General features: G+C 39.4%; 1 protein-coding gene across 1 annotated transcript in view; it reads right to left on the bottom strand.

Annotated features, from left to right (window-relative positions):
- csmd2 (CUB and Sushi multiple domains 2) overlaps positions 1 to 24,446 on the bottom strand; it is a 662,931-nt gene that overhangs the window by 178,961 nt on the left and 459,524 nt on the right. Inside the window, exons 31-33 of the mRNA XM_034160153.1 lie at positions 19,528 to 19,722; positions 18,612 to 18,728; positions 15,562 to 15,675 (exon numbers count right to left, since the gene is read on the bottom strand). Of these exons, the coding sequence (XP_034016044.1) occupies positions 15,562 to 15,675; positions 18,612 to 18,728; positions 19,528 to 19,722 (426 nt within the window). The remainder of the gene's footprint in view (positions 1 to 15,561; positions 15,676 to 18,611; positions 18,729 to 19,527; positions 19,723 to 24,446) is intronic.

The following is a 24,446-nucleotide window of genomic DNA, read 5'->3' on the forward strand; positions in this document are numbered from 1 at the left end:
TGTAGCCACACGGTAAAAAACAACACACCACACATGAACAGATTTCACACACGAACATTCCCAGGAAATCTTGTAAAATCTCAAGATTAAACGTGACTTCAGAGTCAACAGATGGAGATAGTTTGTGGACTATTTAAAACAGAGGAAAAAAAAAAACATGATACAAAAAGAAAAGGAAAAGGCATTCTTTAAAGGAGTGGAGACAGCGCGACCACTGGACATTGTAGAAACTCAGAACAGCTGTTTGATTTTATTTTCCGCTCCGTGCATCCGTCACCTTGCTTTCTGATTGGCTACATGTCACATTCAGCAGGCTGCGTGCTCGTTTGTGGTCAGAGGACACAACGCAAGCTGCGATATCGGGCCAAGACAATCCAACATGTTGACTGTCCCCGATTTGTGATCGCAGCGCTCCTGACGTCCTTCCAAGCAGATCAGAGCGCTCTTAACACAGCACACATGGCAGGAATATCTGATATGTTTATCTTTAGCGTCATCAAGATAGTCGGGGCATCCTTAAGATTGTCGAAAAGGGAAGTTTGGGTCCGATATTGGCCTAATTATCTTGCCATGTGAACCAGGAAAACAACAGAACCTTAAACCAAAATCACATTTTGCAAATCATTCAACCAAAATCTCTGGTCTGGTTTTGACATGCTTGAATTCAAAGTACAGAATTTTTAAAATGTCATAAATAAATGCAAAATGCCCAATTTTGTATTTTCAGACCTTTTTAATGAAATGATCAAAGTCAGCAAACAAAAACAGTGAAAAAGTTAATTAAAAATATGCATAAATAAAAAAGGCAGAGTGATTGGCATTGTTTGATGAATTTACAGGACTGTGTATTGTAACTTTTAAAGCCAGTTTTCAATGCATGGATGGATACATGTACATTTATGTACATCAATAAATATGTCAAAGTTTATTGACATCAAATATTAAAATATATACTTAAAGCTGTGCTGAGGTTTGTGCTGAGGTACCTACTTTAGGGAATAATTTATCCTTAAATTGTTGGAAAACTCTATTTATTTACACAACCAGTTGACCATATGAAAAGTAGTCAACAAGTTAAATGCCAACTACCAACCAACCAACTTTATTTGTTAAGCACTTCAAAAAGATGTAGGATAGAATACAGCTCACTTTTAAGAGCTAGAGAGAAAGAAAGAACATGGATGATAAAAGGAAGACATAGAGACCATTAGAGAAAAAGAAAAAACAGTGAAGCATAGAGACATTGCGTATAAGGAGAAGTCAAGCGTCTTCGGAGGTATTTGATCCAGTTGCACTGTACTCTTTTTTTTTTTTGTGGCCAAACTCACTCACCTTTCTTATAGTCTTAGATGACATATCGGTAAGGAAGCAGTGACCTTTATATGGAAATGCCAGAAAGCAGTGGAAATGTGTATCTTCCACACCAATTATTTTTGGCATGCGTTTGCCAGACAAGTGTAGTCGTACTACTTGGTAGTGATTAAACTGAGCTGCTGGAGTGATGGAACAGATGGATAAGAGGAATAACAATCCCTGTGTGATTGTACGTTCTTTAAAAGATAATTACATGACTAAAAAGATTTTTAAAAAGCCATTAAAGCTCTGACAAAAGTATTTTAATTGTATGCTCAAGACGATGCATGTGTGGAAGCTTGTAGAACTATACACAAAGTTGGCTGCATATTACATTCAGCTAAAAAAAAATAAAAAAAATAACAGTTTGTTCTCCGCTGACTCACCATAATCCTTGGGCACCACTACTGAGTACAGACAGGTCCGTGCTCGGCTGTAGTTGCCAGGGTAACCAGGAGACAAAACCACTCCCTCCAAACCAGAGTACTGTCCACCACATGGTGCTGAAGATAGAGAAAGAGGGAAAGGCAAAGCAATGAGAGGATGCCTGAGGACTCAACCAAAATACCACCAAAGAGAGGAAATGATGGTGCAAAGCCAACAGCACAACAATCAATTTCCCATCCCTCCCACTCCATCACTCTTAAATTACATTCCTTGTCTGATTGGGCTTTGGGTGGAAGATGTTGCTGGTGTTTGCATCAGTGAAATTGCAATGTCTTTCAAGTGTCCCTCTGGGTTAGAAAGGCTGAGAGGAGGTCCGCATCTCCTCTCCTGCTAAAAATCCTTAAATGTGCCATGCACATGTTTGTGCTGTGGTGGAAATGCTGGTGGAAGCTCATCTGTATGTATGAGGACATTCTCCATGTTATGAGGACATTCTTATGGTTTGCATATATAATATATATATATTTTTTTATCATCTAACAGTGTATTACTCTCATTCACACTTGTCAAAAAATGCCTTTTGAAAAAGAACAAAAATACATACTGGCCAATAGTCACTTTGTGTGTGTGTGTGTGTGTGTGTGTGTGTGTGTGTGTGTGTGTGTGTGTGTGTGTGTGTGTGTGTGTGTGTGTGTGTGTGTGTGTGTGTGTGTGTGTGTGTAATCCACTTCAAACCCCAAACTGAATGAAACCTGCATCCTAGCACATTTTAAGATTTGCAAACTCCAGAGTGTTATGCAGAATTGAGCTCTTGGCAGAAAACCCAATTGCATGCACTCATGTTTCCATTGAGTAGAGCCATAAGCACCGGTCTGCTTTGTGTTTCTAACAGTGGTCTCCAGATGTCAGTGTTTACCAATGCAGATGGGTTTAGGTTTGTTCCAGCTGGGCTTGCCATCTCCTCCCATGATGCAAGTGAGAGTTGGGTCTCCTTCAAGCATGTAGCCACTGTCGCAGTGGTAGGTGACAGTGGAACCCAGCTTGAGGTCCATGCCCTCCCGTGTCCCATTGCGCACCAGGCCTGGCTCGAAGCAAGACTCTCTGGGGTTCTCTGAGGAGAGATATAACATGGCAGGCAATGAGAAACAAAAGGGGCCATTTGACAGCATTCAGTTAAAAAAATGCATCAAGCTCTGCGGCAGTGATACTGACATAGAAATTGATTTCAAATGGAGATTCTTGGATTTCCCCAACTCATTCCATTGTTACTTATTTTCTCCCGCAGCTTTGTGCGTTTTCCTTTTCAGGAAAATATCTCATTGACTGCCATTTTTCTCTCTAGCTTTTGATATTGCCCTCTCGTCTGTGGCTGCTAGAAGTATGAATGGCTGTGGAGACAGACAGGCAGCTGACTGAGAGTGGCATCGCTCTGGCCCAAGGTCTGTTGACTGCACAGCTCACTGTGCAATCAAATAGACAAGACAATGTGCATACGCAAGCTTTCTTTACCAAGCACACATGCACACACATGGTCTCTACCCACATATCAGTTGCTGCTCCTCGGGGTGGAAGAAAGATGTCTCACGCATTCTACAACCACGTGGTTCTTAACTAGACAGCGGGTATACAGTGTTGATGCTGTCAATTTGAATTCTTGAACACAGTCCACTCTTGTCAATCAGAAAATCATAACAAAAGTTACTGAAAAGCTTGTCTGTCTCAACAAAATGTACAACAAATATGAAATAACTCCACATCAAATAGAAGTATATTCTACATTCAGGGAATTAAAATGCTATATGTATTTAATTTAGTTATGTTAACTGTTATGTTATTAGCTGCAATAAGGTGGTCCAATTCATTTTATAATCTGGGTTATGAAGGTACAAATAATTGTAAGACCTTTTTTTTTTACAATTAATTATTACTTTGGTTGTTTAAAAGGGGAAAAAAAATAAATATGTAAATGGAAAAAAAACTATTTGGAAAAAGCTGTAACACTGTATTATTTTATATTCTGTTTCCTTTTTTAACAACCACGTTCCATGGGACAGGTAGATATACTTTATTTTGATAAAGAATAAATTGCATAATAAATCGCTGGATACTATAGTCTATGACTTCCCCTGGATGGGATGCCAGTCCATCGCAGGTTACTTCCAAAGCCAATGCTGATACCCATGTACAGAGATGAAGAGTCTTGTACAAGGCAACAGACAGGTAGGTACACAGAGCTTGTATCTCAGTGGATAGTATTTGCCAACAGTCTACCTGGATTCAAATTCTAGTCACAGTACTTATCTGAGTTGGACTAATGACCTATAGTCCAGATTTCAATTTCAAGTTTTGGCTCACTGTCTGTGCCCTTGGATAACTCATGGAATCTGTGTTGTCCCAGTCCATACAGCTCCAAAAGGGCACCTTGGCTGTGGAAGTAACCTGTGATGATCTGGCATCCCATCAATCCCATCAAGGTGGAGTGGCTGACTCTCAAATGCTTCATGCTATTGAATCTGGGTATAAGCACTGGAACCAATGGGCCACAGGGTTGAAATAGGATTTAATTTTTCTTCAACTCCTACGTCATACAATGTGTGAATTTCCTCATGTTCATTTTGGAAAGATGGTTAAATTCAACCAGTGCTTCCACCAACTGAGGTTTTTATTTATTTATTTTTTTTTAATTGTGTTAGTTATTATGTCTACCAAGGACGTGGTAAAGTCATCTGCATTTATTTATTTGTCTGCCTGTTTGCAGGATTACGGCAACACTACTGCACAGATTTTGACAAAATTTTCTCAGAGACATTAGGCCATGGAAGACTCCATAAATTTTGAAGGTGATCCAGATCCGGATTCTGGACCAAGATTTCACTTATATAGGCTTGGAAGGATTACATCAAGACAATTTCACATGTTCTCACCAAAGTTGCACCACAGATAGATATTAGTCCATGGAAGACTCCCTGAAATTTTGGAGGTGATCCGGATGCGAATACAGATTCTGGATCAACTTTCACTTTATAGGCTTTTAAGGATTACATCAAACCTTCATCACAGATTCTCACCAAATTTGCACCACAGGTAGATATTAGGGCATGGAAGACTACACAGAATTTTGGAGATGTTCCAGATCCTTATCCAGATTCTGGATCAAGATGTCACTTTATATAGGCTTTGAATGATTACATCAAAACTACTTCACAGATTCCTACCAAATTTGCACCACAGATAGATATTAGGGCATGGAAGACTCCACTGAATTTCAGAGGTGACGCAGATCCAGATCTCGATTCTGGATCAAGATTGCGCTTTATATAGACTTTGAATGATTACATCACAATTACTTCACGGATTCTCACCAAATTTGCACCCCAGATAGACATTAGGGGATGGAAGACTCCACCGAATTTTGGAGGTGATTGGGATCTGGATCTGGCTTCTGGATCAAGATCTCATGTTCTATAGGCTTTGAAGGATTACGTCAGAACTACTTATGGATTCTCACCAAATTTGCACCACAGATAGATATTAGGCATGAAGACTCCACTGAATTGTGGCGGTGATTTGGATCTGGATCCGGATGGCAGACATCAAATTTCTCTTGTTTTAATAATGTGACACCCAATGACGACATCACATTTCACTCATTCAGTTGTGCATTTTGATTGACATATTTTACTTAACCCCTTAACGCCTGAATTTATATAGCTGTATATATAAAAAATGTTTTGTGTGTGTTTTTGCCTTAAGTAGATGGTAAATAATGATGAGATTATTAATTTCACTTTTGCACAAAAATAAATAGTGATTTGGTATTTGGTAATAATGTATGTTATAATGCTATATAATAATACTGGTATGTTGCAAATTTGCGACAACAGGCATACTGGTCAATTTGGTATGTTGCATATTTGAGTCAAATATTGTAGCATATATGCGTCAATAGGCGTTAAGGGGTTAAAACCTTTATTAATGTTAACATCCAGCATCTCAACCACTGACCTGATTACTATCAGGGGACAACACACTAACTACCTATCCAAGGATGTTACCCTGCTCTATGCAATACTTGTCCAGAATCAGAAGACATCAAAGTAGGGTGAATACAAAAGGTACAAGGGCACAAAACGCACAACATACAGTTAAAACCTTGAAATGACTCTGTCGAATGCTTCATACAGCTTGCTGTAAATATTACACATAGATGTCAGGACTTCTGTTTGTTGCCAAGTTGACATGCAAACCAAATTACATTTTAAATTGTTGTCGATACTGATCCGTTACATCCAATTAACCTCAATGAATTTAGTGATCTTTAAGTAGCTGTACATGATAATGTGTTGATTGTAGTACTTTCACATGCAGAAAGGTGCATCTGTTTCTATTTAAGACAAATCCAAAGCGTATAATTGAAAAGAACGAGGGGAAATTATTGTTCACTGTACTTACCATTAGCAATAATTTGCCGTTTAAGCTTCCTGGAAGTGGTTAGATTGTCTTTCTGTTCTAAATATTGAACGGGTTCAATATGGAATGTGATTTTATTTTTTGTTTTGTTTCCCCACTGCAACATTTGAGCAAATGTGAACTCCTATGTTGTAGTATCAAATATTGCATAGAATGGGAATATTTCTAATTATTTTCATAACAATGGCAAAGATAAGTAAGCTGTCTGATAGCATCAGAAATGCATTTATACGTAGATAAAATACATAAAATACACATAAAACCATAATTCCAACAGCTACAAAGCAATTGCCAAATATCTTGAAATCTCTGCTTTTTTAACGTTTACCAGTAAATTTCACAATCACAAAGCATTCAGGACATGACACTAAGAAGAAATGTAAGACACAGGTCAGGATGTTTGTGTTGGATTTGGGTGGGGTATGGGTACACTAAACAAGACTCAGTGGTAGCTGTACACCACAGAATAAACCAAGTAGGTCTACATGGACAAAAGCCTAGGACAGACACTGCTACAGAAAGGACTCCAAGGGCAACTGCTTCTGAAACAAAAATGTCTTTCATTGATTAAAAAAAAAAAAAAAAACACTCTGGGATAATGTTCTATAGACAGATCAAACAAAAGTTTAGTTCTGTGAGAATGCAGTTCATCAGTTTGATGATAACTGATGAAATGAGGCCCATACAAAAAAGAATACCCTTCCTACAGTCAAACATGGTTAAGCTTCTCTCATGGGGCTTCTTTGCTGCCTCTACTACTGGAGGCAATGGATATATCAAAGGAATGATGAAACACAATGGTCACTAAAGCATTTTACAGCAAATGGGCTGCCTTCTGTCAGAACACTAAGTCTGAGGCAGAGGTCTTGGGCTTTCAGCAGGACATGACTCAAAAGCACACAGCCAGTAACACAATAGTTGAAAAGGAAGAGTGCAGACAGTTTTAAACTGGCCGGTAATGAACCATGACATAAATCTCATTGAAAATATTTCGAGCTGAACCCTGACAATGGAAATAGGACACCTGCAAAACATACCACTGCTTAAAAAGCACAGCAGCTGAAGAGTGGCTGGAACTGCCAGCACAATAAACACAAGAAACAGCTTGAGGACCATATTTATTTTCTAAACACAATTTCAGATTATAGTAGACAATGTCAGATGAACACAAATATATTTCTGACTTGCTGTATCACATAGGGAATTTGGAGAAAGAATTAAATCAACTCATTGAATACATATAATCACATTAAACAGTATTAGGTTAAACTGTATCATGATCAGTGATGCCGGTAACGCGTTACTCTAATCTGACCACTTTTTTTTAGTAACGAGTAATCTAACGCGTTAATCTTTCCAAATCAGTAATCAGATTAAAGTTACTTCTCCATGTCACTGTGCGTTACTATTATTTTTCATTGTGGGTCGATAGCAGCATTAAACTTGGTCTGTGGGCAGGAGGTCGGGATTCGACTGAACTGCCCACTTTAAGTGAGCTGTGAGCTTTTAATCCGCGGTTTTTTGCAGCTGCTCGACTCGTCCTCACCTCTTAAACCGCGGTGATCAGCACACATGCACTGAACTTTACAAAGACATTTTTATACTGTTTTTCCTCCTTATTTAGAGCTGAGCTGAGCCGCTCCGTATCTGGTCGTTAAAACAGCTGATCCTCCGCGACGCGTCAACAACTAACACTATTTTCCACTCAAATGCACCTAAACTCTCTTTCTGAGGACCACATGATGTGAAAACACAATAAACTTTCTTACCTGTAAATCTGGTCCTGTTTTCTGCATAAATAAATGTTATCCATTCTTTGTGCTCAAACGCCAAAGCAGGGGCGAATCCAGATGGAATGGGGGTGGGGGGCAAGGATGTGCCCCCCTCCCCCACAACACCCCTAGATAAAGGTGCAATTTTGAAGCCGTTTTTTACTACAACTAATATTGCTTAAAATAATAATAATTTCGACAAGTAAAATGTTTAGAGAGAATTTAAATGTTAGAAAAATGTTAGAATTTAATAGTTACCTTTATAAACAATGTAGGCTCGAAATTGCAAGTTTTACTGTTACAGTGCTGTCAACAGTTAAATATGAGGTCAAGAAAGACGTCTTTATTTTACTTTTTATAAAACAAGTATTTTCATTGAAGTCAAGAAAGGGTGACTATAAAGTGAGTTTTGGCAAAACAGGTATCATTGTCATGTTGAGGTGGCAGAGGGTTGTTGTCGGCAGCTGGGAAAAGTAACTAAAAAAGTAACTAGTAATCTAACTTAGTTACTTTTACAATTGAGTAATCAGTAAAGTAACTTAGTTACTTTACTGTTGAGTAATCAGTAAAGTAACTAAGTTACTTTTTCAAAGTAACTGTGGCAACACTGATCATGATGTTGACATTTTGTGTGGTAGTTCACTTTAATCAAGTAAATCCTAGTGCCAAGCATACAAGCTATGATCATACATTCAGTATGTGGGCAATTCCACCATGATGGACCTTACATTTCTAAGGAGAATGAGCCATTTCAACCAGTCTCACAATTAAAAGTGGGAACCATGCATCCCTAATCTTGTGTGTGAGCATATTTAAGATCTTGAGATATTTACGCAGGGGAGAAAAGACACCCAGTGATGCTTCTTTTTTAAATGAAAACAAAAATATACAGTAAGTGTGATGGACTTGACAAGAAAAACAGGCATGGAAATTCCTCAACTTTATTTCAGAAAACTAACAACAATTCATCATTGTGAAACAAAATCTTCAATGCCATTGGTATGATCTGAGGGATGCCGATAGTTGTGACCTGCAGTTTGTGTTTGTATTATTTCATTATTATTATAGAACTTGCATCTTCATTTGCTTGTTTGTGTGCAGTCATCATCTTTGCATTTATTCTCAACTAGTAGGTCATCTGAAATAAGGCATGGCAATATTTCGACCCAAGGACTTCCGGTGGTGTGTGGGGGGGGGTGGGGGGGGTGGGGGGTATTATTTAGGTTTCCTCTGACACATATGTCCCAAGAGAGTTCATTCAGCCATGCCTAGAGACAAAAAAAAAACCAAAAAAAAAAAAACATGCCCTGAAGATACAGTATCACACGATTGCAAAATAAGCGAGAAGTTGAAGAGCATAAAGCTGACAGCACCTCAGGCAGATTGTCTAATGTGATTTTCAGTGACGGGCTGACCAAACACTAGCTCTGCCAGCTCGTCAACTCGCTGTTTCCTCACCAAACACACCCGAACCGGCAGCCAAACATGCCTCTGTGCCATGTTTGTCTGAAACTGAGAAGGTAATTTATGCATTATTTGGTTATGGTTCATTAGTGGGGAAATTTGAAGTGAAGAGAGGTAGTTTTTGTGAGCCACATACTGGGTCCATCTGCTCTACCACATTGACAATATCGTCACACAAAGCCATAAATACAACTGGGAACAAGATGAAGGGTGGGATCTGTAGTATTGTTTGACCCAAAGTCACTGGCTCTGCTCATTACTGTGCCTCAAAATAAATCACTGTGTGCAGGAGATGAAGTAGAGTTCTACAAACATGGTGAAAGATGGCCTTAATGGATGATTTAAACATACAGGTTTATCAACAGCAGTTTCCAAAACATTGTGGTGTAGTGGTTAAAGCAGTTGGATCCTCGAATCAAAACCTAGAGGGCTGAACAATCTCTACGGATTGGGCAAGGTCTTTGATCCCCTAGGATGCCTCAAGAGATGATGCAATTTACTAATAGGGTTCAAATAAGTTCATAAGATTAGTAAATATTATTATATAATAATGAACAAATACAATTACAAATTGGTTTTAAAATAATACATATGACACCATTTATATACGGACCATGCATTTATCTAAATCTACTTAAATGGCTGAGTTTGAATGGTATAAATCAGAATTAAGCTTGTTACTACACTACTCCTTCTGTGTCTTCAAACTTTCACAAAAGTTTAGATGTTAATTGAGGTTCTTGCAAGACTAGTCACAGGAACATTAACGTTATGAGGTAGAACATAATCAACAAGTCCGATCAGCTTAAAAGTTATACCTTCGGTTCGCAATTTGTTCAAAACTGCCCTGCCGGTATAGAGCAGGAAAGTTATTCTATGCAATTTATGCTATGCTAACAATGGCTATCTTCTTCTTCTGGACAACTGCACTTTCTGATAATAGTGGTGCTGCCCACAGTGGTGAACAAGTCAAGCAGAGGCCGTGCCAGCATGTTGCAGCAGAGTATTTAAAACCTAAAGGTGCCAAGTCTTTCATGAAATATGCATTTGAAGGTAAATGACAACTTGGCACCATTATAATTCATTGTGGAAATTGAATGTATACTTGAAAGAAAGAATTGTATTGGACATCACCAAAATGAATCATTGATTTAAGAAAAAGCACCTTCCCTGAATTGTATTATCACACTGGTATCTACATACACATCATCCTTTTATAAGGGAGCAATACACCCCCTAGTTATTAAATCTCCACAATTTGTTCCATGTGTGAACTGTTTTGTTATCACCCACTAGCCACAGAAACAAAGTTGCACATGGGATCTGATGTAACACATGATAAATCCCAAAACAGACCTGTCCAGGTCAACTGTGGAAGACCAAGCAACCAAGGCCATATATTGGAGCATGCACTGGTGTTGCAAATTGCAAAATCAACCACACCATGGAACTGCCTTGAGTGAAACATGGCAATGAGGTAGAGAACTGGTCCATTCCATCTCTTAACAGTAACCATCTATCTGCCTCAAAAGTGAGTCACCTGCATGCTGGATCATGCCTAGGGAAACTTGCCACATGGTTACATTCCCTCTTAATGCAAATAATACTCCTGATCTCCCTTTGAAAATGTTTGTTTGATTCAAGGTTATTCCACTGGTGCCTAAGGATCCAACAAAAAGACCCAGTGACTACATCTGGTGATTACCAATCCAATATAGCCAGAAGGAATGAAAGGGGAAAAAAATGATTTGAAGATACAGCTATGAACTGGAAACGTTGATGTCCCAATGTAAAACAGGGAAGCTAACAAACTACATTTCATCCAGAGCTTTTTGCTGTTACAGCTCAGTTGCACCATCTGAACACCAGCCAAGAACAGACATCTGGAGGTCAATGTGAAATTATTGAAATATCTGTTGTGTGGGCCGCTGAAGAGGAGGTACTGCTGGCCCACCACCACCAGTCGGCGCCCTGCTTGGAGTGCGGGCTTCAAGCATGAGAGGGCGCCGAGACAGAGAGTGACAGCTGTCACTCGTTTACACCAGCTGTCACTTTTTCCACGCCGGTTACGTCATTCGCCTGTGGGCAGTCTTTGAGTGAGGAGTGGCCCACACTCTCGTCGACTTTTCATTGTTTAGGAATGGCTCAGAGACTGCTGCTTTGTTTGATAAAAATTTTTTCAAAAACTGTAAGGCACAACTGAGTGGACACCATTCGATAAATTCAGCTGGTTTTCGGTAAAAATTTTAACAGCTGATGAGAGATTTTGGTCTGGTAGTGTCGCTTTAAAGACGGCCCACGGCGCCTGACGACGATCTGCGCTCCGAGGCGGCGTTGTCTCGCTGTTTCAAGCTGAAAACTTCCACATTTCAGGCTCTGTTCACCCAGGTCGTCGTCAGAGAACAGAGAAGTTTCAGGAGAAGTCGGCAGGAGGAGTTTATGCGGACATTCCATTGTTAAAGGAGATTTTGTAATGAAAGAACGTGCGGGCAGATTCGCATGTCGGGCCAGACCCAACCGCGGGGGGTCGCGACAGGAAAAACACCTCCGTTGGAAACCTTAACGGACAAGTTGGAACATGCCCAGCTGTTAAACAATTTCTCAGATACTCACTTGTTGAAAGCCATCAAAAGCCGCCTGAATTTTACAAATGGTTTTCAACACGGAGGTGTTTTTCCTGTCGCGGTGCAGACAGATTTGCGGCGTCGTCACGGAACCAACTCGGCGAATTTGTCTGCACGTTCTTTCATTACAAATCTCCTTTAACAGTGGAATGTCCGCATAAACTCCTCATGCCGACTTCTTCTGAAACTTCTCTGTTCTCTGACGATGTCCTGGGTGAACAGAGCCTTAAATTAGGAAGTTTTCAGCTCGAAACAGACCGATCCGCTTTGTGAGCTGTCCTTAAAGCGAAAGAAACTCCACAACCTCTCATCAGCCATTAAACTTTTCATCGAAAACCAGCAGAATTTCTCGAAAAGTGTCCACTTGGATATCCCTCACAGGCCCTGAAAAAATTTTGACGCGCGTCGTCTCCAGCAGCGTCTCAGACAAAGGATTTCAGCCAAGAGGGCTGGACCAGTGCTCACTCAAAGCCTGCCCACAGGCGGATGATGTCACCGACACGCGAAAAAAACTCACGCGTGCCCATGAGGGTTCAAGCATGTCTGGTGTAATTGCACGTGATTCAAATCCATATAGTTTTGTTTTTTTTATAAAACTGCCGGTTAGTTTTCTAATAAACCTCGTGTATATATATGTATATATATATATATATATATATATATATATATATATATATATATACACACATGAGAGAGAGAGAGAGAGAGAGAGGGAGAGAGAGAGAGACACAGAGAGAGCGAGAGCGAGACAGAGAGAGAGACACCTTAACACCTCGTGAAAACAAGCCCATGTTGCCTGTAAGTCAATAAATTATCTTGTAATGATACATCTGTAAGGTGAAACTCAAGGTATATATTGGCTCAGGCAAAAGTGAAGGTGTATGGCAAATTTGAAGTAATTCAATAATGACACAGTGTAATGTACTTAATTATACATCATTTTTTAATTTATTTTGAATTGTCCAGTTACTTTAGGGACTGCAATTGTCTAGACAATCGCCAATAGTGAGATCAAGCAGTGGGTCCAGTTAATGAAGAAGGTCTCCGAGGAACAAATATGTCTTTCGTATTATGTATCTGCAGTCAGTTGTCGTTTGACTTTAGGGTGCTCCAGTTTGTAGAGGTTGTCACAGCAGACCCACATTGGGATTTGGTGCAAGATTTACACTGAACAGACTCTGTGATGCAACTCCTGTTTTGCACTGGAGAAACAGATACAAGTCCTAGTTTTTTGAAGAGGCCTCCCATCCAAGGACAAACCAGGATCCAGTCTGCTTGGCTTCTGATATCTCACAGGATCCAGGCTCACATGGGGCAGACTGCTGCATGGCATTCGGTAATATTTAATTTGGATCAACACCAGTTCATTTAGAATTATCTTGGAATTATTATGGATGAGCTCGGAAATATTGCAACATAAAAAATATGGAGGGGGTGTTGAATGAATTATTTTTTTAAATGAATTATTTATTCTGCACAGAGATAAACATAATAGAAACATCAAATTAACAGCATACCTGTATAGCCAAAAGGTGGCAGGCAGAAGCAAACCTACTATGATCTACTACGTTCTACTATGATCTCAGCCTAAATTATGTAGGGCCCCTTCACACATAGCATGAATAATAGGAATCAGGGTGAATCACTGCAAAACAGCCCGAATAAGTGAACTCTGAAAACATCGAGCCAACCTAGGGGGGATACACGTCAGGCCACTGCGATGGTACTGTTCTATGGATTTTGACCAAAAATGCATGAATACCCCCATTGTCTGGATGGGAGCGTAAATAGCATCCAACTGTCACACAGTTACCATTTTGTGTACTGAATCACACTAACAGGAATTTTAAGTTTTGCAAATGCCTTTTTACAAATGAAAAACAAATGATATATTTACAAAACACATTTATTTGTAAAAAGTAACACACATTACAGTAACTTGTGTGTTGTTGTTTTTTTTTTTTTAGAAATAAATAACCAGCCAACCAGTGATGAAGGGGTTAATTTCCCATAATGCTTTTTTGGCATCTGTTAGTTTTAATGCCCAACCTTCAGAATTAGTGCATTAACTTAAAACTAAAAGATATTTGTGAGTTTTGTAAAAATGAGTTGAGTTAAAATTCAATAAATGGCCAGAATTGGTTTGGTTTATAAATCAAACCATAAGTCATACCTGCTTTGCCTTTTATACCTTTTGCACACATCGGGGCACTCTATGTTGAATGTAACTGACTCTTCCTTACAGCAGTGGGTAGGGGGGCACAAAGACAGAAGCTCTGAGACTCACTTTTAGTGTTGGGTTTGTGATCGTCTTGAGTCTACTCAGAAGCGTTGGCGGTGCTTAAACTCAAAACTGGCTCGTCAGTAGCTGATAGTGTACCGGAGTCATACTAAAAGTTAGTGGTTAGCTGTAGCTTTTTTCGGTGAATTAGTTTATCATTATAAAGTTAACTTTTCAGTTAGCGGATTAGCGGTTATCGAAGCTAACTTATTGGTTAGCTGTGTCCACCACTGCCATCGAGCGGTGGTTGGATGTTCGTGTGTATCACCTGGACTTTGGCCGACACCTGCCGTGATAGAGATTGAATGGGCTCTCACAGGGCACTCTCTGTCTTTTGGCTGCTGGTGTGAGCGAATAGTTGTAGCGACAGGTGTACAAGGTGTTAGAGGCAGCTCCAATTTTTCACAACTGGCATGCAATTCTTCCTTTGTGCACTAGTCAGCTTCAATCATGTATGTGTGAAGGGGCCCATAAGTGTGTACTGCCCAGTCTACAGAGGACCTATGCGCCAAAACTGAGCAAGATCCATCGAGAGACAGCCAAGAGCAGCACAGGAACATGCAAGCACACATACACTATAGATAGTTTTTTAATTGATTAAACAATAATTACAATGATTTCACTTATTTCTTTTAGAGGTTTTTTTTTTTCAGTCCACACACTTGTCAACACATCCAGCACAGGTGCTAAAAATGTCAGAGTGCTGCATTATGTTTAATCACTAAAAGGTTGTGGATTTTCACCAGAAATCCAGTAAATACCTTTTTACCTTACATGCAAGTGTCTTGCCTGAGTCTGTCTGCCAGTATTTGATCGCCTGTGACTTTTTAGTTCTTACGGCTGTTGCTGAAATGCGTTACAGCTCACCGGGGCCCACCTGCAGCCACGGTAGCTCTGCCTGGGTCAGCAATTCACTTCACAGTTTAAAAGCATTATCTCATGAAAACAACATGATCAGTCCGACCTTGTAGGCAAATAACAGTTGGGAGATCCACCGAAGTGACTTTACATATGCTATTTTTACATAAGAGACAATTGTCCTACAATCCTTGCATGAGGCTTTCAGTGATTGTACCCTGCAGTTCGATGCAAATACAACATGGTCGTCTTCCACCTTGCTACAGTTTGACACCAGCTGGAATGCGCGCAGTAGTGTTGACAGCAATCAGCATGCATGCAAGGATTTTAATGCATCTGCATGTTTGCGTACCTGTGTGCGCTCCCGAAAGAGAGCTGAGAACGCGAGAGTGCTGCGTTGCCCCGTCGTAAACCTCCACGATGTCATTTAGAGCTGTCTGGAAGAAGGCGAATTGGCTGAAAACCACTAGAGAAGACAGAAAGGGACAAAAGAAGAGTAGTTTTAAAAAAAAAAGCTGCATGATGGAAAAGATTCAAAGTACTGTGGCAGATGCATTGTGGTAGAACCCCCACTGAACATATTCCAAGCATTTCAATCACAATGTCAAATATTGTAATATGATGAGTTCTGAAAACATGAAAAAAAAATGACATAACATGCGGAGGATGAGCAGTTCTGTCGAGGCATGGCGCCAGATGAAAGGCTGCAGTAATGACAGCAAATCTGTTATACATTGTGCGGCTGGTGCTTGACAACTGTGCTTTCATCCTTTCAACTTCCAACAATTTGCACCACGATTGCTGGAGCATACAGGTTAAATAGGTGGAATGATGAAGAGGATGGATGGGGAGAAGAAGAGGACAGTGAAAGTTGGAGGTGAGAGGATGAGTGTTGTCTGGTCGGTGTGATGTCAGGGCCTTTTCTGCAACCTCAGTGTTTTCCTTATTTATTTATTTATTTTCATCTGTCCAGTGTTAAAAGGTGCAATGGATGCCACTGCACCCATCACTTTCTCTGTATTCAGGGAAATAACCTGGTGCATAATCAATAAGGTCTGAGGCAAATACATTGTTGGACGACTATTTTGCATGAGTCATTTTGCAAGAAAATGCAAATGGAGAATTAATTATTTTAATATCCATTCTTCTTTGAACTCATTGAGTGGAGAATGTTGCCAAAAGGCTTGGAGAAGGATGGCTGCCCAGTAATGTTGGCACACTTCTGACTGAGTTTGACTTTCAAAAAACTTCCCCAAAGGCAAATCTATGGCAGTTATGCACAATTTCATTGAGACCTTTTTGCATTCCAAGAAGCTGCTGCTTTAGTTGTCACTTCAGCCATGTTGGCAATCAACTCAAGAAGCAGTTGTCGATTATGTGCATTACCATGGATTTTCAAGCTTTCTGCAGCAATCAGCAAAGTTTCACCACTTCAGCCCCTCTACGATGGCCACTGGGTAATGGCTTATCAGAAGAAAGGGGTGGAGACTACTTGATTGTAGCAATGGCACCATTAGGTACTTGTGGCACCAGAGGTCATTCTGCTAATGCCTGGTTCATACGGCAGGATTTTAAAATCATCTGTAGGTTTTCAAACCTGAGTGACCACACACGTGAAGAAAAAAAAAAAATCATAGATCTAACAGGTTTGGTTGTACAGTGTGTGGTGTGTAGCCACACGGTAAAAAACAACACACCACACATGAACAGATTTCACACACGAACATTCCAGGAAATCTTGTAAAATCTCAAGATTAAACGTGACTTCAGAGTCAACAGATGGAGATAGTTTGTGGACTATTAAACAGAGGAAAAAAAAAAACATGATACAAAAAGAAAAGGAAAAGGCATTCTTTAAAGGAGTGGAGACAGCGCGACCACTGGACATTGTAGAAACTCAGAACAGCTGTTTGATTTTATTTTCCGCTCCGTGCATCCGTCACCTTGCTTTCTGATTGGCTACATGTCACATTCAGCAGGCTGCGTGCTCGTTTGTGGTCAGAGGACACAACGCAAGCTGCGATATCGGGCCAAGACAATCCAACATGTTGACTGTCCCCGATTTGTGATCGCAGCGCTCCTGACGTCCTTCCAAGCAGATCAGAGCGCTCTTAACACAGCACACATGGCAGGAATATCTGATATGTTTATCTTTAGCGTCATCAAGATAGTCGGGGCATCCTTAAGATTGTCGAAAAGGGAAGTTTGGGTCCGATATTGGCCTAATTATCTTGCCATGTGAACCAGGAAAACAACAGAACCTTAAACCAAAATCACATTTTGCAAATCATTCAACCAAAATCTCTGGTCTGGTTTTGACATGCTTGAATTCAAAGTACAGAATTTTTAAAATGTCATAAATAAATGCAAAATGCCCAATTTTGTATTTTCAGACCTTTTTAATGAAATGATCAAAGTCAGCAAACAAAAACAGTGAAAAAGTTAATTAAAAATATGCATAAATAAAAAAGGCAGAGTGATTGGCATTGTTTGATGAATTTACAGGACTGTGTATTGTAACTTTTAAAGCCAGTTTTCAATGCATGGATGGATACATGTACATTTATGTACATCAATAAATATGTCAAAGTTTATTGACATCAAATATTAAAATATATACTTAAAGCTGTGCTGAGGTTTGTGCTGAGGTACCTACTTTAGGGAATAATTTATCCTTAAATTGTTGGAAAACTCTATTTATTTACACAATCAGTTGACCATATGAAAAGTAGTCAACAAGTTAAATGCCAACTACAACCACCAACTTTATTTGTTAAGCACTTCAAAAAGATGTAGGATAGAATACAGCTCACTTTTAAGAGCTAGAGAGAAAGAAAGAACATGGATGATAAAAGGAAGACATAGAGACCATTAGAGAAAAAGAAAAAACAGTGAAGCATAGAGACATTGCGTATAAGGAGAAGTCAAGCGTCTTCGGAGGTATTTGATCCAGTTGCACTGTACTCTTTTTTTTTTTGTGGCCAAACTCACTCACCTTTCTTATAGTCTTAGATGACATATCGGTAAGGAAGCAGTGACCTTTATATGGAAATGCCAGAAAGCAGTGGAAATGTGTATCTTCCACACCAATTATTTTTGGCATGCGTTTGCCAGACAAGTGTAGTCGTACTACTTGGTAGTGATTAAACTGAGCTGCTGGAGTGATGGAACAGATGGATAAGAGGAATAACAATCCCTGTGTGATTGTACGGTGTTTAAAAGATAATTACATGACTAAAAAGATTTTAAAAAAGCCATTAAAGCTCTGACAAAAGTATTTTAATTGTATGCTCAAGACGATGCATGTGTGGAAGCTTGTAGAACTATACACAAAGTTGGCTGCATATTACATTCAGCTAAAAAAAAATAAAAAAAATAACAGTTTGTTCTCCGCTGACTCACCATAATCCTTGGGCACCACTACTGAGTACAGACAGGTCCGTGCTCGGCTGTAGTTGCCAGGGTAACCAGGAGACAAAACCACTCCCTCCAAACCAGAGTACTGTCCACCACATGGTGCTGAAGATAGAGAAAGAGGGAAAGGCAAAGCAATGAGAGGATGCCTGAGGACTCAACCAAAATACCACCAAAGAGAGGAAATGATGGTGCAAAGCCAACAGCACAACAATCAATTTCCCATCCCTCCCACTCCATCACTCTTAAATTACATTCCTTGTCTGATTGGGCTTTGGGTGGAAGATGTTGCTGGTGTTTGCATCAGTGAAATTGCAATGTCTTTCAAGTGTCCCTCTGGGTTAGAAAGGCTGAGAGGAGGTCCGCATCTCCTCTCCTGCTAAAAATCCTTAAATGTGCCATGCACATGTTTGTGCTGTGGTGGAAATGCTGGTGGAAGCTCATCTGTATGTATGAGGACATTCTCCATGTTATGAGGACATTCTTATGGTTTGCATATATAATATATATATATTTTTTTATCATCTAACAGTGTATTACTCTCATTCACACTTGTCAAAAAATGCCTTTTGAAAAGAACAAAAATACATACTGGCCAATAGTCACTTTGTGTGTGTGTGTGTGTGTGTGTGTGTGTGTGTGTGTGTGTGTGTGTGTGTGTGTGTGTGTGTGTGTGTGTGTGTGTGTGTGTGTGTGTGTGTGTGTGTGTAATCCACTTCAAACCCCAAACTGAATGAAACCTGCATCCTAGCACATTTTAAGATTTGCAAACTCCAGAGTGTTATGCAGAATTGAGCTCTTGGCAGAAAACCCAATTGCATGCACTCATGTTTCCATTGAGTAGAGCCATAAGCACCGGTCTGCTTTGTGTTTCTAACAGTGGTCTCCAGATGTCAGTGTTTACCAATGCAGATGGGTTTAGGTTTGTTCCAGCTGGGCTTGCCATCTCCTCCCATGATGCAAGTGAGAGTTGGGTCTCCTTCAAGCATGTAGCCACTGTCGCAGTGGTAGGTGACAGTGGAACCCAGCTTGAGGTCCATGCCCTCCCGTGTCCCATTGCGCACCAGGCCTGGCTCGAAGCAAGACTCTCTGGGGTTCTCTGAGGAGAGATATAACATGGCAGGCAATGAGAAACAAAAGGGGCCATTTGACAGCATTCAGTTAAAAAAATGCATCAAGCTCTGCGGCAGTGATACTGACATAGAAATTGATTTCAAATGGAGATTCTTGGATTTCCCCAACTCATTCCATTGTTACTTATTTTCTCCCGCAGCTTTGTGCGTTTTCCTTTTCAGGAAAATATCTCATTGACTGCCATTTTCTCTCTAGCTTTTGATATTGCCCTCTCGTCTGTGGCTGCTAGAAGTATGAATGGCTGTGGAGACAGACAGGCAGCTGACTGAGAGTGGCATCGCTCTGGCCCAAGGTCTGTTGACTGCACAGCTCACTGTGCAATCAAATAGACAAGACAATGTGCATACGCAAGCTTTCTTTACCAAGCACACATGCACACACATGGTCTCTACCCACATATCAGTTGCTGCTCCTCGGGGTGGAAGAAAGATGTCTCACGCATTCTACAACCACGTGGTTCTTAACTAGACAGCGGGTATACAGTGTTGATGCTGTCAATTTGAATTCTTGAACACAGTCCACTCTTGTCAATCAGAAAATCATAACAAAAGTTACTGAAAAGCTTGTCTGTCTCAACAAAATGTACAACAAATATGAAATAACTCCACATCAAATAGAAGTATATTCTACATTCAGGGAATTAAAATGCTATATGTATTTAATTTAGTTATGTTAACTGTTATGTTATTAGCTGCAATAAGGTGGTCCAATTCATTTTATAATCTGGGTTATGAAGGTACAAATAATTGTAAGACCTTTTTTTTTTACAATTAATTATTACTTTGGTTGTTTAAAAGGGGAAAAAAATAAATATGTAAATGGAAAAAAAACTATTTGGAAAAAGCTGTAACACTGTATTATTTTATATTCTGTTTCCTTTTTTAACAACCACGTTCCATGGGACAGGTAGATATACTTTATTTTGATAAAGAATAAATTGCATAATAAATCGCTGGATACTATAGTCTATGACTTCCCCTGGATGGGATGCCAGTCCATCGCAGGTTACTTCCAAAGCCAATGCTGATACCCATGTACAGAGATGAAGAGTCTTGTACAAGGCAACAGACAGGTAGGTACACAGAGCTTGTATCTCAGTGGATAGTATTTGCCAACAGTCTACCTGGATTCAAATTCTAGTCACAGTACTTATCTGAGTTGGACTAATGACCTATAGTCCAGATTTCAATTTCAAGTTTTGGCTCACTGTCTGTGCCCTTGGATAACTCATGGAATCTGTGTTGTCCCAGTCCATACAGCTCCAAAAGGGCACCTTGGCTGTGGAAGTAACCTGTGATGATCTGGCATCCCATCAATCCCATCAAGGTGGAGTGGCTGACTCTCAAATGCTTCATGCTATTGAATCTGGGTATAAGCACTGGAACCAATGGGCCACAGGGTTGAAATAGGATTTAATTTTTCTTCAACTCCTACGTCATACAATGTGTGAATTTCCTCATGTTCATTTTGGAAAGATGGTTAAATTCAACCAGTGCTTCCACCAACTGAGGTTTTTATTTATTTATTTTTTTTTAATTGTGTTAGTTATTATGTCTACCAAGGACGTGGTAAAGTCATCTGCATTTATTTATTTGTCTGCCTGTTTGCAGGATTACGGCAACACTACTGCACAGATTTTGACAAAATTTTCTCAGAGACATTAGGCCATGGAAGACTCCATTAAATTTTGAAGGTGATCCAGATCCGGATTCTGGACCAAGATTTCACTTTATATAGGCTTGGAAGGATTACATCAAGACAATTTCACATGTTCTCACCAAAGTTGCACCACAGATAGATATTAGTCCATGGAAGACTCCCTGAAATTTTGGAGGTGATCCGGATGCGAATACAGATTCTGGATCAACTTTCACTTTATAGGCTTTTAAGGATTACATCAAACCTTCATCACAGATTCTCACCAAATTTGCACCACAGGTAGATATTAGGGCATGGAAGACTACACAGAATTTTGGAGATGTTCCAGATCCTTATCCAGATTCTGGATCAAGATGTCACTTTATATAGGCTTTGAATGATTACATCAAAACTACTTCACAGATTCCTACCAAATTTGCACCACAGATAGATATTAGGGCATGGAAGACTCCACTGAATTTCAGAGGTGACGCAGATCCAGATCTCGATTCTGGATCAAGATTGCGCTTTATATAGACTTTGAATGATTACATCACAATTACTTCACGGATTCTCACCAAATTTGCACCCCAGATAGACATTAGGGGATGGAAGACTCCACCGAATTTTGGAGGTGATTGGGATCTGGATCTGGCTTCTGGATCAAGATCTCATGTTCTATAGGCTTTGAAGGATTACGTCAGAACTACTTTATGGATTCTCACCAAATTTGCACCACAGATAGATATTAGGGCATGAAGACTCCACTGAATTGTGGCGGTGATTTGGATCTGGATCCGGATTGGCAGACATCAAATTTCTCTTGTTTTAATAATGTGACACCCAATGACGACATCACATTTCACTCATTCAGTTGTGCATTTTGATTGACATATTTTACTTAACCCCTTAACGCCTGAATTTATATAGCTGTATATATAAAAAATGTTTTGTGTGTGTTTTTGCCTTTAAGTAGATGGTAAATAATGATGAGATTATTAATTTCACTTTTGCACAAAAAATAAATAGTGATTTTGGTATTTTGGTAATAATGTATGTTATAATGCTATATTAATAATACTGGTATGTTGCAAATTTGCGACAACAGGCATACTGGTCAATTTGGTATGTTGCATATTTGAGTCAAATATTGTAGCATATATGCGTCAATAGGCGTTAAGGGGTTAAAACCTTTATTAATGTTAACATCCAGCATCTCAACCACTGACCTGATTACTATCAGGGGACAACACACTAACTACCTATCCAAGGATGTTACCCTGCTCTATGCAATACTTGTCCAGAATCAGAAGACATCAAAGTAGGGTGAATACAAAAAGGTACAAGGGCACAAAACGCACAACATACAGTTAAAACCTTGAAATGACTCTGTCGAATGCTTCATACAGCTTGCTGTAAATATTACACATAGATGTCAGGACTTCTGTTTGTTGCCAAGTTGACATGCAAACCAAATTACATTTTAAATTGTTGTCGATACTGATCCGTTACATCCAATTAACCTCAATGAATTTAGTGATCTTTAAGTAGCTGTACATGATAATGTGTTGATTGTAGTACTTTCACATGCAGAAAGGTGCATCTGTTTCTATTTTAAGACAAATCCAAAGCGTATAATTGAAAAGAACGAGGGGAAATTATTGTTCACTGTACTTACCATTAGCAATAATTTGCCGTTTAAGCTTCCTGGAAGTGGTTAGATTGTCTTTCTGTTCTAAAATATTGAACGGGTTCAATATGGAATGTGATTTATTTTTTGTTTTGTTTCCCCACTGCAACATTTGAGCAAATGTGAACTCCTATGTTGTAGTATCAAATATTGCATAGAATGGGAATATTTCTAATTATTTTCATAACAATGGCAAAGATAAGTAAGCTGTCTGATAGCATCAGAAATGCATTTATACGTAGATAAAATACATAAAATACACATAAAACCATAATTCCAACAGCTACAAAGCAATTGCCAAATATCTTGAAATCTCTGCTTTTTTAACGTTTACCAGTAAATTTCACAATCACAAAGCATTCAGGACATGACACTAAGAAGAAATGTAATGACACAGGTCAGTGATGTTTGTGTTGGATTTTGGGTGGGGTATGGGTACACTAAACAAGACTCAGTGGTAGCTGTACACCACAGAATAAACCAAGTAGGTCTACATGGACAAAAGCCTAGGACAGACACTGCTACAGAAAGGACTCCAAGGGCAACTGCTTCTGAAACAAAAATGTCTTTCATTGATTAAAAAAAAAAAAAAAACACTCTGGGATAATGTTCTATAGACAGATCAAACAAAAGTTTAGTTCTGTGAGAATGCAGTTCATCAGTTTGATGATAACTGATGAAATGAGGCCCATACAAAAAAGAATACCCTTCCTACAGTCAAACATGGTTAAGCTTCTCTCATGGGGCTTCTTTGCTGCCTCTACTACTGGAGGCAATGGATATATCAAAGGAATGATGAAACACAATGGTCACTAAAGCATTTTACAGCAAAATGGGCTGCCTTCTGTCAGAACACTAAGTCTGAGGCAGAGGTCTTGGGCTTTCAGCAGGACATTGACTCAAAGCACACATCCAGTAACACAATAGTTGAAAAGGAAGAGTGCAGACAGTTTTAAACTGGCCGGTAATGAACCATGACATAAATCTCATTGAAAATATTTCGAGCTGAACCCTGACAATGGAAATAGGACACCTGCAAAACATACCACTGCTTAAAAAGCACAGCAGCTGAAGAGTGGCTGGAACTGCCAGCACAATAAACACAAGAAACAGCTTGAGACCATATTTATTTTCTAAAACACAATTTCAGATTATAGTAGACAATGTCAGATTGAACACAAATATATTTCTGACTTGCTGTATCACATAGGAATTTGGAGAAAGAATTAAATCAACTCATTGAATACATATAATCACATTAAACAGTATTAGGTTAAACTGTATCATGATCAGTGATGCCGGTAACGCGTTACTCTAATCTGACCACTTTTTTTAGTAACGAGTAATCTAACGCGTTAATC

The sequence above is a fragment of the Thalassophryne amazonica genome, chromosome 20 (genome assembly GCF_902500255.1).
Source record: "Thalassophryne amazonica chromosome 20, fThaAma1.1, whole genome shotgun sequence".
NCBI lineage: Eukaryota > Metazoa > Chordata > Actinopteri > Batrachoidiformes > Batrachoididae > Thalassophryne > Thalassophryne amazonica.